At 40.1% G+C, this 13,015-nt stretch overlaps 1 protein-coding gene across 1 annotated transcript in view; it reads left to right on the top strand.

The window, feature by feature from the left end:
• The window catches only part of LOC108441472 (transmembrane protein 94-like), a 38,617-nt gene that overhangs the window by 13,868 nt on the left and 11,734 nt on the right, over positions 1-13,015 (top strand). Inside the window, exons 11-20 of the mRNA XM_037543775.1 lie at positions 2,447-2,549; positions 2,667-2,812; positions 3,891-4,048; positions 5,219-5,330; positions 5,438-5,526; positions 7,738-7,837; positions 9,393-9,501; positions 9,609-9,789; positions 10,523-10,600; positions 12,709-12,794. Of these exons, the coding sequence (XP_037399672.1) occupies positions 2,447-2,549; positions 2,667-2,812; positions 3,891-4,048; positions 5,219-5,330; positions 5,438-5,526; positions 7,738-7,837; positions 9,393-9,501; positions 9,609-9,789; positions 10,523-10,600; positions 12,709-12,794 (1,162 nt within the window). The remainder of the gene's footprint in view (positions 1-2,446; positions 2,550-2,666; positions 2,813-3,890; positions 4,049-5,218; positions 5,331-5,437; positions 5,527-7,737; positions 7,838-9,392; positions 9,502-9,608; positions 9,790-10,522; positions 10,601-12,708; positions 12,795-13,015) is intronic.

Consider the following 13,015-nt stretch of genomic DNA (forward strand, 5'->3'; position numbering starts at 1 on the left):
AGCAGCTGCTGCTGTTTTCCATTTCTAACCACCCATTGATTAGTGCTGACATGTATTCACAGTCAGTGATGAAGGAGTTGGACTTTCTGGTATGCAAATATTGGAATCACTATACTGGTGTTCATTCAGTTTCAATATGGGAAGAACACTGACAGGCTAGCAATTCAGTCAAATGTGGATTTTATCCCTGTTGCCAGAAGAAAACCTCGTATCTTCATTTTTGTCGTTTTTCAGTTTTTGACATCATTTGAAAATGCCTGTTACCCTTTACAATGTGTACAAATGTCATGATGATTGGACCAAAAGAAATGGGCAAAGATTACTCTGAGAAAACTCTGGTTCCATTGACTTACATTAAAAGTAAAGTAGGTTTTTTTCTTCTCCTGTAAAGTTACCATTCTGGAGATACAAGATTTTCTTCTAAAAACATGGTTATGTCTTAACGGGGCAGTAAAATGTGTCTGGTTTGCTTATGTTTGCGAGTTAGTATGCATGTACAATATTACATTCTGCATACACAAAGGCCTGAATGTGAACACGTTGTCAAGAGTGTGCTAAGGACGTAGTTGAGAGCTTGCACAGGTGAAAAGACATGGTTCTAATTGAAAAACATGTGGGCACAGAATCCACTGAGAAGAAGAAGACCTCGTGTAGAACCCGACAAATTGGTATACATTGTTGTAACAGTTAGTTCTAGTGTTAGCTCATTAGATCTGAAGACGCAGTCGCTTTCAACACAAAACCCAACTGATTTACCTGAGCTGTTTTTGAATAATACAACAGATTGTCAAATGTCTTCTTCTGTGTGCTGTTATTGTTTGTGCTGCTAATAGTTTTAGCCTCTTAACATAAGAGCTATCACCTAAAAAAGCTGTTGAATGAATGAACTCAGACAATCCCGTTTCAAAATTAGACCAAATGTACATCCTGAGTTCATTTTAGGTATATAACCTGAGAATAGTCCAAAATGACATAAAGAAGTCTGGGATTATGTAACAACCTGTGTACCACGGTTTAGATTTTAGATGCGCTAAACTAGCAGCTATGAGCTTTCATTAGCTTCATAGCTCCACTGCAGAGCAAACTTGAGGCTGCAAAAATGTCGGGTGGACTACATTTAGGGTAAGGGGAGGGAATTGTACAAATTTGATTTTTTTGACCAGACTATTGCTTTAATTCACATTGGCAGTGCTACTCACGCATGGGGTCATGACCTCCACCACCGCGGGGAAAACGCACAGAGATTTAGGCTGACCTCTTTAAACCCATCTCTCTGAGTCATCCCTGCAGCAGACCCCAGTGTCAAATTGCATCAGCCCATGTTAACTAGTCACTACCCCCCTCTGTGACACAGTTGTCCTGATACATGAATCGACCCCAAATCTTCTCAGTGCAAAAAGCTATTAAATTCACTCGAGAGATTTTTATAGCCCAGGCAGCGGAAAGCCTGGCTGATGTCACATTCGCTGTCTTCGCTTCAGTTCTGTTGTATTTATACTCTGGCAGTTTGAAAGAACTGTTTTTTGGTCAGTGGTCATTGATACACTGCTATGCCATACTTTCATGAAGGTCTTTCACGGATCTAAATGAAACAGCTTCTCATGCATTGTCGATAGGCCCCACACAGTGGTTGGGTTATTTGTTCTACACATATTTCCCTCAAGTTCACAATGGGATTTCAATCTGGTCTTTGCCCGGCTGTTGCATCTCACTAATGTCCTCATGCCGCTCGTCCAAACTAGGGGCAAATTAGTGCGGAAATGCTTGTTTCCACAGACTGAAGCTGATTCATCAGTTGCATTCAAATCACTCCTGGTTTCAATGTTTTACTGATGTTGTCCTGAGGAGTTTCTATGTCTATGCAACTTTGATGAAGAGAGCCTATGAGCTAGTGGCGACCTGCACTGTGTTGTTGGAATATCCAGTCATTTTTATGTTTCCCTAAAACAGTGACTAAATCAAGGTGCTAAAATCATACGAGCCATGCCTCAAAGCCTTTAAGCCAAAGAAGGCTGAATAAACAAGCAACCCAGTGTCCAGAGTCAGGCCAAAAAAATGGCCAAGTACTGATTAAGTCACACATTCAGTATGTACGGAAGTCTAAGGCACCCAAACCCGTTCACATTGTTGGGAAACTATCCCTTAGAATGTGAACGAGTGGGGCCAAACTGCTATAGACTGAACAGGCAGAGGTGTTTAAATGCACTGTTATTCATCACAATCACAAAAACAATCAATTGAAAACTAGTTCTATATGAACGTGTTAGGAGTCTGGCCTGGTCACAAAACACGCTGTTTAATTCTGAGGGATACAGAAAAGTTGGGAAAAGGCCAAGTAAAAATGGTACATCAGTGGACTTTAGGGGAGTAAAACAAAAGAAAAGTGTGTTCTCCATCCCATGTTCTCTCCCAATCTGAGATGTAATATGATTGCTGTGGCCTCCAGGCGAGCTACACCTCTTCTCTTATGGCTCTGCTGATGTTGTACTGGGAGCATGCACTGAATTCTGGGACGGAGAGGATCTTCAGCCCCTGACCGACTCAGACAGGTCAGTTCCTCTGGTTCAAGCGGCCTGTGTGAAATATTATGCGTAAGAGGAAGCTCAGGTGGAGGTGGATGCTTTTTTATTGGTACATGCATAATGTATTGTGTGTTGTGAAGGCAGAAAGAAGGTGGTGGATTTTTACCAGCGCTCCTGCATGGCTGGACAGTGTGTCGCCATGTCATTTAAGCCCCTGACCCAACCTTACGACCCCGAGATAGATGGAATGTGTGTAGAAATGCCACTGAATCAAGGTGCTGAGACGGCAGGTACACCCATAACAGCACGCCACTCATTTTTTAAAAAACATCATCATCAGTATAGGGGAACATCTTATCAGGCCAGTAGCCGCTAAATAACTTGTTGCTCATTACCATTTAATTAACCGGTAACTAAGGTTGGAACTATCGTTCCAACATGCATCAACCATGACTCTTTGTCTCTTAACTAACACTGATGCATTGGACACTCAACAACTTCTGAAGTATGCAGGGCTGGTTTTGGAACCAGTTGACAATTGAGGTTGTAACCAATTTAAGATTAGGGTAGGAACCAGTTGAAGATCAGGATTGGAACCAATTGAATTTTGTTGTTGGAACCAGCTGAAAATTGAGGCTGGAACACGTTGAAGATTGTGTTTGGAGCCATTTGAAAGCTTTGGGTTGGAACCAACTGAAAATTGAGGCTGGAACCAGCTGAAGATTAGGGTTGGAACCAGTTGAAAAATTAGGTTGGAATCATTTGAAGATTGAAGCTGGAACCAGTTGAAAACTGAGGTTGGAAGCAGTTGAAGATTGCGGTTAGAACCACCACTACATCCACACCACATGTGGATAGATCCCAGGAACCAGGGTTGGTGACCATTGGAACAAATCCTTTTTTCTTCCAGTTGTGCAGTATTATTTAATATTATGAAAGCAGTGGTTGTACTGTTTTATCTTGGCATGGTCACTTTTATGGAGAGGTGTGGATTGTTTTCACAGCAGGGGGTTCGCACAACCACATTCACCCCCGTTGCTCACTAGCAGCTCAACCCAGAGTCACGACATTTTCAACATTGCCCTATTTAATCTAATAAAGTATGTATTTATTTATATAAATTAAATCAAAACATCTGGCTTGATTTCATCTGAGTTGCTTAATAATGAAGAGCTTCTTAATTACTAGCTACTGGTCAGATAAGACTTAATATAAGCAATACATACAATATAATGCCCCCTATACTGAAGGTCTGCTGAAAAAATCTCAGGACTATTAGTTTGTGTTTGTGTTGAGGCTGTTTCTGTTGGAATAAGGAGTAGATAAAAATGTGTTGATGTGAATTCTGTATTTTGTGTGTGTGTGTAGGGGACCTTTCTTTGTCTCCCCTCAGGCAGCAGGTATTCCTAGGTCTAGTTTCCTCCCAGTACCAGGCACGACCTGACATGATAAGACTCATCTCAGGACTGGACAGCGCATGTATTCGCTTTGTTTACTTCTCCAACGAGGAGGAGGTGCGAAGCAAGGTGATGACATGTAGAAAAACAGTTATCTTGTACTTTCACTCAGTGGACACTTCATGAGCTCCACCTACCTACCTTATAGCTCCACAGTATAGGTGTACAATTACGGACAGTAGCTCTGTTCATACAAAATGTATCATATGCCCTCTACCCCATTCATCATTGATCGGTTTCTGACCACAAAAGCACTGCTGACCAGATTTTATTTGGTTTGTGGACCATTTCTAAAGCAGTGACAGTGTCGGCAGTGTCAAGGCACAGCTGTGTTGCTGGGGTTTCATTCACATCTGGTAGGTAAGTTGTCCAGCACCTAAAAATACCCAGAAAAGGATGATTGGTAAAGGGCTAGAGTAGTGGTCACCAACCCAGATTTCAGCTCCAGCCCAAATTTAAATAAGCCAATCAAACTGTGACGGATGGGAGCGAGGAGGCGGACGCATGTGACGCAGGTTCAGATATCCAACAGGAAGCGCACGAGAGTCAGACATGACAAAATCTCAAAACAGACAAACAAAGCCAATAGAACATCAGTACAAGCAAATCACATCAAACATTACAAACAACAAAGAACAGCGACAACTAACACAGGGTAAATGAGGAGCAGGCGGGAACACAGGTGGAAATAATCAGGGGTGGAGTCAAGAAACGAGGGGACTGGACTAAAAAACCAAAACAAAGAGGCTAAACCAAAACACAACACAAACACATGGACAGGACCATGAGGGGCCAATCGTTATACAAACGAAATAATGGAATGATGATATGGATCTGTTGTGTTCAGTCAGGGCTGAAGTGAACATTTTAGGGAGGTAAATCTCCAGGAGCAGGGCTGGTGACCACTGGACTAGAGGATGGCTAATGCAATCTCTTTCCAATATGGGCTATAATCTCCAGCAAGGTGGAGCTATAAGGTTCTAATAACGTGTTTAGTGAGTACACTTACACTCATACACTCTGGCTAAACCTAAAGCTAAAGCTAACCTCAATACCAGAAGCTAAAAGATGATTTTTAAGCTTTTACAAAAGAAAAGATTCATTCTTTGGCAATGTAATTGTGTGCAAATTATCCTTATCTTCTCAAAAATACATTAATTACTGAGCATGCTCATTCCAGTAAGAGGTACCAGTGTCCTCTTTTATATATGCTGTATGACTGCTGGGTCCTTTTTTTAGGTGTTTGCTGAAAAGATGGGCTTAGAGACGGGATGGAACTGCCACATCTCTCTTCAATCAGAATGCTTCCCTCTTGATCCAGAAAATATTGAGGTGCCAGAAAGGGCAGAAGGTAAGACAGAATTGAAGGCCTAAACCTCGGCATGCTCTACTGAGATTAACTGCTTTGTTTTTTTGGTTTATAGTCATTAGATACCATACATTTTTAATCTGCTTCAGAGCATTCATGTCTGCTTGGAGAACGTGACTCTGATGAGTCAAGGACAATGGACCATGATGGGGCATGTCTGATTGAAGATTTAAACAGGGTAAGATAAGCCAGAACATACACATACATGGATCAGTCGTGTAGCTCCACCTTGCTGGTGTACAGTTCGAGATTGTAGCTCATCTGTTGATGCTTAATTTGTGGTAGTAATCCTTCAGCCCTTTATTAATGGTCAGGTCTGAATATTTTTGGGAGGTGGACCTCTCTCAGTCTAGCAGTGACACTGGCATGTCTAAAAATCTGCAACAACATCACTGTGTGTAATACATGAATTCAAATGTATTACCCATGACTATGGTACTATTAGTCAACAGCAGTTCTTTGGTCAGATGTTTCAGGTAGAATTAGATTCTTTCTTTTAGACTTATCTGAGCTGATTGCCCCAATGTAATAGCCCGTATAGGACTTGGCGTGGCAAGTGGTCCTCAGGCATTCATTTAATAGGGCCATTTCAGTAGAACTGATACTGTTTTATTATCCTCCACACTCTTGCAGCTTCTTTTTTATGAGTGTTTGTGATTTTGATACAGTCAAGAATGCACTGGAGACATCTTATGAGCACAGCTGCACATAATGAAATCGTTAGAGACAGACCTATTTTTGAAAATGGTATAGTTGGTAGGGAACTACCTCAGTGGTAAAAGTGAGAGTAGTGGATGTAAGAGAGGATCTTCACTGGTACAGTACCTTACTGAAGGTACTCTTGCAGCAAACACTGTTTGCAGGGTTTCTAATGTAGGTGCCACCAAAGCACAGTTACGTATACCAGAGATACCAAAGTGTAGTTGCAGCCTGGAGCCTCTGAATATTCAACAGGCCTCTGTCTTGTCTAAAATTCATGGTCAGTCCACTTTTGCCTTATCCTTTTTTTCAAAAGCTATAGATGTCAAGGTGATCCTTTGACTTATTCTATTGATTTAAAAGGTTACCTGCTGTTGCTGCAGTTTATATGTTGCCCGTGCCTCTATATATAATCACAATGTTAGCATCTTGTTGACAATAAAACAATATAAGATTCAAATTAAAAGGTAGTCACTTATACTTGGGATCTCTGTAGATATGCCATCAGGACTAGGGGTCTTGTTGGTCTACAGAGTATTGACCATGCACAGCAAATGTTTGGGGGGAGGACCATGCCTGAAACCCCTCCTTCTTCCAAATGAATCAACTATGAATTTCCATCCTCACCTTCCATTCCCATGACAAAGTTCTTGCAATCCCTGCTTGCAGCTCATCTTTTCCCCTATTCCTCAGTCCTATATCAGTCCTACCACAACTATGAAGGGAGGTCTTCTAGCTACAGGCAGAAGCTGCCCAGAACTCCAGCCCAAGTTCTCCCACCTCCCTCAATCTGTGTGCCTTCGTACCACCCCCACATGTTGAAGGCTTGGTCCAAACTCACAAATAGTCAGATGGTATGCAATGCGTAGGACAGAGGCCTTCAAATCCTGTCCTTGAATTCAGCTTCTGGTCCTGAATATTAGTATTTGACTCTAAGTACCCAAGCAGTTACATCAACAGCTAAATTACTTGCAAATGTACAAAATCCAAGGCTAGAAACTAGATTCAAGGTCCATAATTAAAATCCTCTGTTAGCAAGTGCTAGTAACCAAAGGATAGGTGTACTCGGAGTGCTTTGGATTTGTTCTTCTTCTTTGTTCAGCTGAAATAATCTCATAGTGATACTCATAGAGACTGAATTACAACATGTGGATCATCTGGGGGTCCCTGGTTTGAGAACCATTGGCCTAGAAAAGACCTGAGTGGCTTACTCCTAAGTTGGTATACTCCGAAGTAGGTTACACCACCTATCTGGTCATTCCTCTCCCATTCCTCTCCCTGAGCCATCCATGGTGAAGAGTCCAAGAAAGCATAATTGTTCTTGAGTAATGAGAACATCTTGGGACAACCATGAGAAATTCTGGGATAAAAGTATCTGGGAACATAGACTTGAGGGTGAGAACTGAGTGCAAAATTGTCCAAACCAAACCAATGCCTTGTGATGGTAGGGTTCAAAGTAGGGGGCAATGCTGCACTGTTATTAGCCTATGGTTATAAATTTAGCACAAAAAGGTAGGATCACTCAGCATGGACATCTGTTACCCACCATATCCGAACTGACATGTAGCATTCTTCTGAAAGCACACTTCACCAGGCATGCAGGTGGACTTGGGCACAAGTAAATAAGGGAGAAAATTGAGCAACTCTCACACACAAAACTAACTGTTCAGTATTCTGGCTGTGTTTACAGGCCAAACTTCCTAAAGGCATTGAGAATGTTCGGCCTCACCTGGAGCACATTGATAATGTCCCATTACTGGTCCCTCTCTTCACAGACTGCACGTCTCAGAGTAGGTCTCTCTCACATGTGTACACCTAAACATAATCGGTAATGGTTTTAAATATGATAAACCAAAGATAAGATCATTTTCATATTTGCATTAACTGCCACTGGCATGATGAATGAAAGAGCACAATGGAAAGTGCTAGATACTTCCTGAGTAATGTACTTTCCTGTTTAAACTTATCATTTCACCCTTGTCTGGGTAGCATGATTGACTGTTTGATTTCAAGATCAGTCCAATTTCAATCAGCCAAGGTAATATAAAGAAAGAGTTCAAAGAAAAATTGTATGCTTATGGTTATTATAGTTTTTAAGAAATAATTTGAGTGGACAGTTTTGTCCATGGCAGCCCACTCCTGCCATAGAAAGGAGAAAAAGGTGTTCTGTTTCTGGCAGCAGCATGTTAAATATGACTTAGTATCTCAAGAGAATGACATACTTTCTTAAAATAATGATTTAGTATTTTGAAATAAAATCTCAAGATTTTGATTTTTTCATTTTCAAAATAGTAGGTTATTACATTTTAAGAAAGTAAATGATTATTTTTGGACAATAAGTCTTTCCTACAAAATATTTATTTTGTCATTATTTTGACATAGTAAGTCATTTTTAAATGTAAAGTCAATATTTCAAGAAAATAATTGATTACTTTTAGATACTAAGACACTATTTTGAGAAACAAAGTAATAATTTTGAGAGAAATATTTTAATATTTTAAAAGTCATAATTATTTTAAGAAAATGAGTTTTTAAGATAATAAGTCAATATTTCAAGAAAGTATATCATTATTTTGTGATAGTATGTCAATATTTTGACAAAAATAAGTCATTATCTGTATATACTGTTAATATTTCAAGAAAATTAGCATTTTTGTAAGATACTAACTCTAATTTTAGAGAAAGCAAGTCATTATTTTGGGACACTAGTGAATATTTCCAGAAAATAAGTCATTTTGTTATATTATGTTAATATTTTAAAAACTCAAGTCATTATTTAAATATACTAAGTCAATATTTTAAGAAAGTAAGTCATTATTTTGTGATCATATCAATATTTTGTCAAAATAAGTCAATTTTTCAAGAAAAAGATTTATCTTATCTAAGATACAAAGTCAATTATTTTAATTAAATAAGTCATTATTTCAAGAAAATTAGTTCTTTTAAGATACTAAGTGAAAATTTAGAGAAAGTAAGTTATTATTATATATATATATTATTATTTTGGGGTACTAGTCAATATTTCAAGAAAATGTAATTTTGTGATATGTTAATATTTGAAAAAGTCATCATTATTTCAAGATACTAAGTCAATATTTAGAGAAAGTAGGTAATTGTTTTGTGATAGTATGTCAATATTTTGACATATGTTATTATTTCAAGATATTAAGTCAATATTTTGACATAATGCTGCTAGAAGGAGAGAAGGAGACAAAAAGGCAATGTTTTCAGCTTCCATAATTATCTCTTAGAAAAAATACCCCTGAATCTCTGTGTGTGTGTGTGTGTGTGTGTGTGTGTGTGTGTGTGTGTGTGTGTGTGTGTGTGTGTGTGTGTGCACTGCAGCTGAGTATGAGATGGTGTGTATTATGCAGGAGTATGGAGAAGTTGTGTGTTGCCTTGGGAGCAGTCAGAACATCAACAACAATGGCATCTTCCTGCAGAGCGACATTAGGTGACGTGATCTTTAGTCTCATTTTAATCCTCCCTGTTGTGCTTGAGCTCCTTCACCTGATCTGCCACTCATAAGCAGCGTAATGCTTCTGTCCTGATGGTGAACAGTATTGCTTTAGAGCCTCTGGCTCCCACGTGCACTCAGTCCAGTTCCGATGCCCATCAGAGGCCACCACACTCCCAAGACTCTGTAAGTCTGGCTCAGCTCTCTAGCGCCATCTGTGGGCTGGCCTGCACAGTGCAGCTCCACCACCAGGACAACAGCACGGTCATCAAACTCATCAAGCAGGTATGTCCAGACAATGAATCCAAGACGTAAACAAAGCAGAAAGCCTGTTTACACTTGATGCCATGTAGACCTGCTTATGTACTTTAACATGTTCATTGCTTAATGTGTACATAATACATAATACATATACATGCAGCTGTATGCTAGAGTTTAAACACCCAATAATTATATCGTCTACAGGGAGCCCTGACCTACGGCATTTTTTTCTGCAAATTTTAGATCATCGTTTCTTTTCACTTTTCCCATGAAATATTAAATTGTGCTGAAACTTTTGCACAGGCCACATTTTCATCGCAAGTGTTTTTGAATGTTAAATTCAGCAATTATAGCAATAGCAAACGTTGGCCAAGGGTACCCAAACTTTTGCACGTGACTGTAGTAATTTGTGCTCACATCTTTATTTGGTATCGTGTAGTGGATAACACCGCTGCCTTCTACACTGTAGACTGGGGTTCAATTCCCCACCTGGGCAGCACCCTACACTATACCAATAAGAGTCCTTGGGCAAGACTCCTAACACCACCTTGGCCTCCCTGTGTAAAATGTTCAAATCATAAGTCGCTTTGGATAAAAGTGTCTGCCAAATGTGATTTGACCCTTGTACACATATAACTATGAGCATACTATGTACAATAACACCCCTTTTCACATTTCTATATTTGTTGGTTGTACTGTGGTTTTATTTTTATTTATTTCTTGTAATAATAAAGAAGATTCTGCTTCTGATTTTCAGGCTCGCCACATTACAGCTGGCATCAGGAAATGTTTTCTGTTTCTCCTACAGTGTCAGCTCTCCCTCGTTCTGATCCAGGTGCCTCCTTCACAGACACATCCCGTTTGCAACGGCCAAAGTTTTACTACACACTTTTAGAACTTCAGGATAGCTCAGCCAGTTTGCACTGAAGTCCCTGTAGTTACTGAATAATAAGCCTTAGTGTGTAATAAGCCTGGGATTTTAGGAGGTTAACAGGATGTAATGTAAACAAAATTACCACTGACAATTTCCCCATTTACTGCTCTGTATTAGAAAAGAGTAGAAAACCTGTTGACTAGAAAGACACTGATAGAAGCCACTGGTCAGTTTTTAATTTTGTGCATAAACGTTTCAAATACAGTCATGTGCAAAAGTTTGGGTGCCCCCATCAAATGACATTTTTAGTGATTTTTCTATGTAAAAATAAGTAAACACATCCGATACAGGCATCGGACCATCCATACATTTTCTAAGCCACTTCCCCCTCAGGGTCACGGGGGCCTATCCCAGCGGTCATCGGGTGGAAGGCAGGATACACCCTGGACAGGTCGCCAGTCCATGGCAGACATACACAATCACTCACACACACTGTCCAATTGGCCTGACTGCATGTCTTTGGACTGTGGGAGGAAACCTGCAGGAGAACATGCAAACACCACACACAGAAGACCCCAGTCACCCGGCTAGGGAATCGAACCCAGGCCCTCCTTGCCATGAGATGACAGCGCTACCCACCACACCACCGTGCTGCCGGGACAAAACCTAAATCTCTAATTTATAAAAAAATAATTGTGGGGCATGACTTCTATTTATTTTAAGTTTAATATATTGGGGAAAAACTTCAAATTTAAAGGGGCATCATTTCACTTTAAATTACTTATTTTCACTTTAAAATCAACGAAACATATCAGGAAATCACAAGTGATGCTATAGCCATCCATGGCCAGGAGTCCAGAGCTGGCCTCGCTCTCTAAGGGTGGGTTTGATGGCCCCCAAATCCCACATCACTCAGCCCAATGCTAGGCAGTGCAGTGATCATTTGGGCAACCTCCAAGCACATTCAGCTGTCCAATGACGTTGCATTAGGAGCAGTTTGAAAAGATGTGGTGATGCTTCACAGTTGGTGGAGGAAGCCTTTGCTAGCCTTCGCCCTCTTAGTGCTGGTGGTAGCGTGTGACTGGGGGAGTCCTAACTAGTGGGTGAAATTTGATATGACTGGAAAAAGCCAACTAAGCATGTGATTTTACCATTGGACCACCGAACTTTTTCACATGACTGAGTTAAAGGCATCTACAAAGCATTTAAAGTTAACTTTGCATATGAAACCAATTACCAAATTACCAATTACCAAAATTCTAAACTACAACCATTGCACTCTAAAAATTCAGACCTGGGAACACTGGGGCAACTGAATAAAAAAGCCATTTTAGCACCACTTTATGATCAAGCAGGAGTTTGTGATTGTCCGTGCTAATACCGAATCGCGCACCTGGAAAGACTCCACTCACAAAACTCCACAGCTCCACAAATTTTTCCCTGTGGAAAACTAAACACCTCCAACTGTAGAATACATGAATGGGTTCTAGAAGAACACACGCTCTGAATAAATGTTAATTACAGAGTTAAGCAACTGCCCAGTGGCTTCTTTAATATTTCAGTTTTAAAAACAACATTTTTGTGGTGTTTTTTTAAACCAGGGTTTCTCAACCACTGGGCTGTGGCTCACGAGTGGGTCTTGAAACATCTTATGGTGGTCCTCAGGCCAATCCTGAAGGGGTGCCAGTGGGCCATTCCGGGTCTGAGATTGCTGTTTGTCATAAAATAAGAATTGACTTAACAATAAACGGGTATAAAATGTTTCCAAATGTAAAACAACATTAATACAAGGCCTGCAAAAACAGCGCAAACTAGTTTTTGGCTTTTAACTCTAAAAGCTAAATACCGCCCCCACCATTCCACTTAATTTGCTACTGTTCTATTAAGATTTGATATGTTAAGTTTTCTTATGGGTCTTAGTGACAAACAAATGGGCCTTGAGGTGTAAAAGGTTGAGAACCCCTGTTTTAAACACTGGTTTGGCTGAAAATCACTGTAATGTTCTTCTCTGTTTAAGGCTGGTTCAGTGTAGAGCTGTGGCTGATGTTTGTGTGTGTGTGTCACCACAGATTCTGGCGAGTGTGTGCCAGCTGCCTCCTCCTCTGGCTACCAGTGATGTCCTCTTTCTCTCTTGTTTATATTTCCCTATGCTCAGGTGTGCATAAACACACATACATGTTTGTATACCTAACATTATGAGCTTTCTGTATTTAAGTGAAGGTTACATGTTTTTACTACACTTAATCAAAATCTGAATAGAACCTCAATAGAACCTGCTTTTTTTTTTTTTAACGGAAGCTCCATTTTTAACAAAACAAAACACAAAAACAAAACCAAAAAAAAGTCCCCACAATGTCAAAAGTTGAACCACAGGTT

The sequence above is a fragment of the Pygocentrus nattereri genome, chromosome 12, assembly GCF_015220715.1.
Source record: "Pygocentrus nattereri isolate fPygNat1 chromosome 12, fPygNat1.pri, whole genome shotgun sequence".
In the NCBI taxonomy this organism is placed as follows: domain Eukaryota; kingdom Metazoa; phylum Chordata; class Actinopteri; order Characiformes; family Serrasalmidae; genus Pygocentrus; species Pygocentrus nattereri.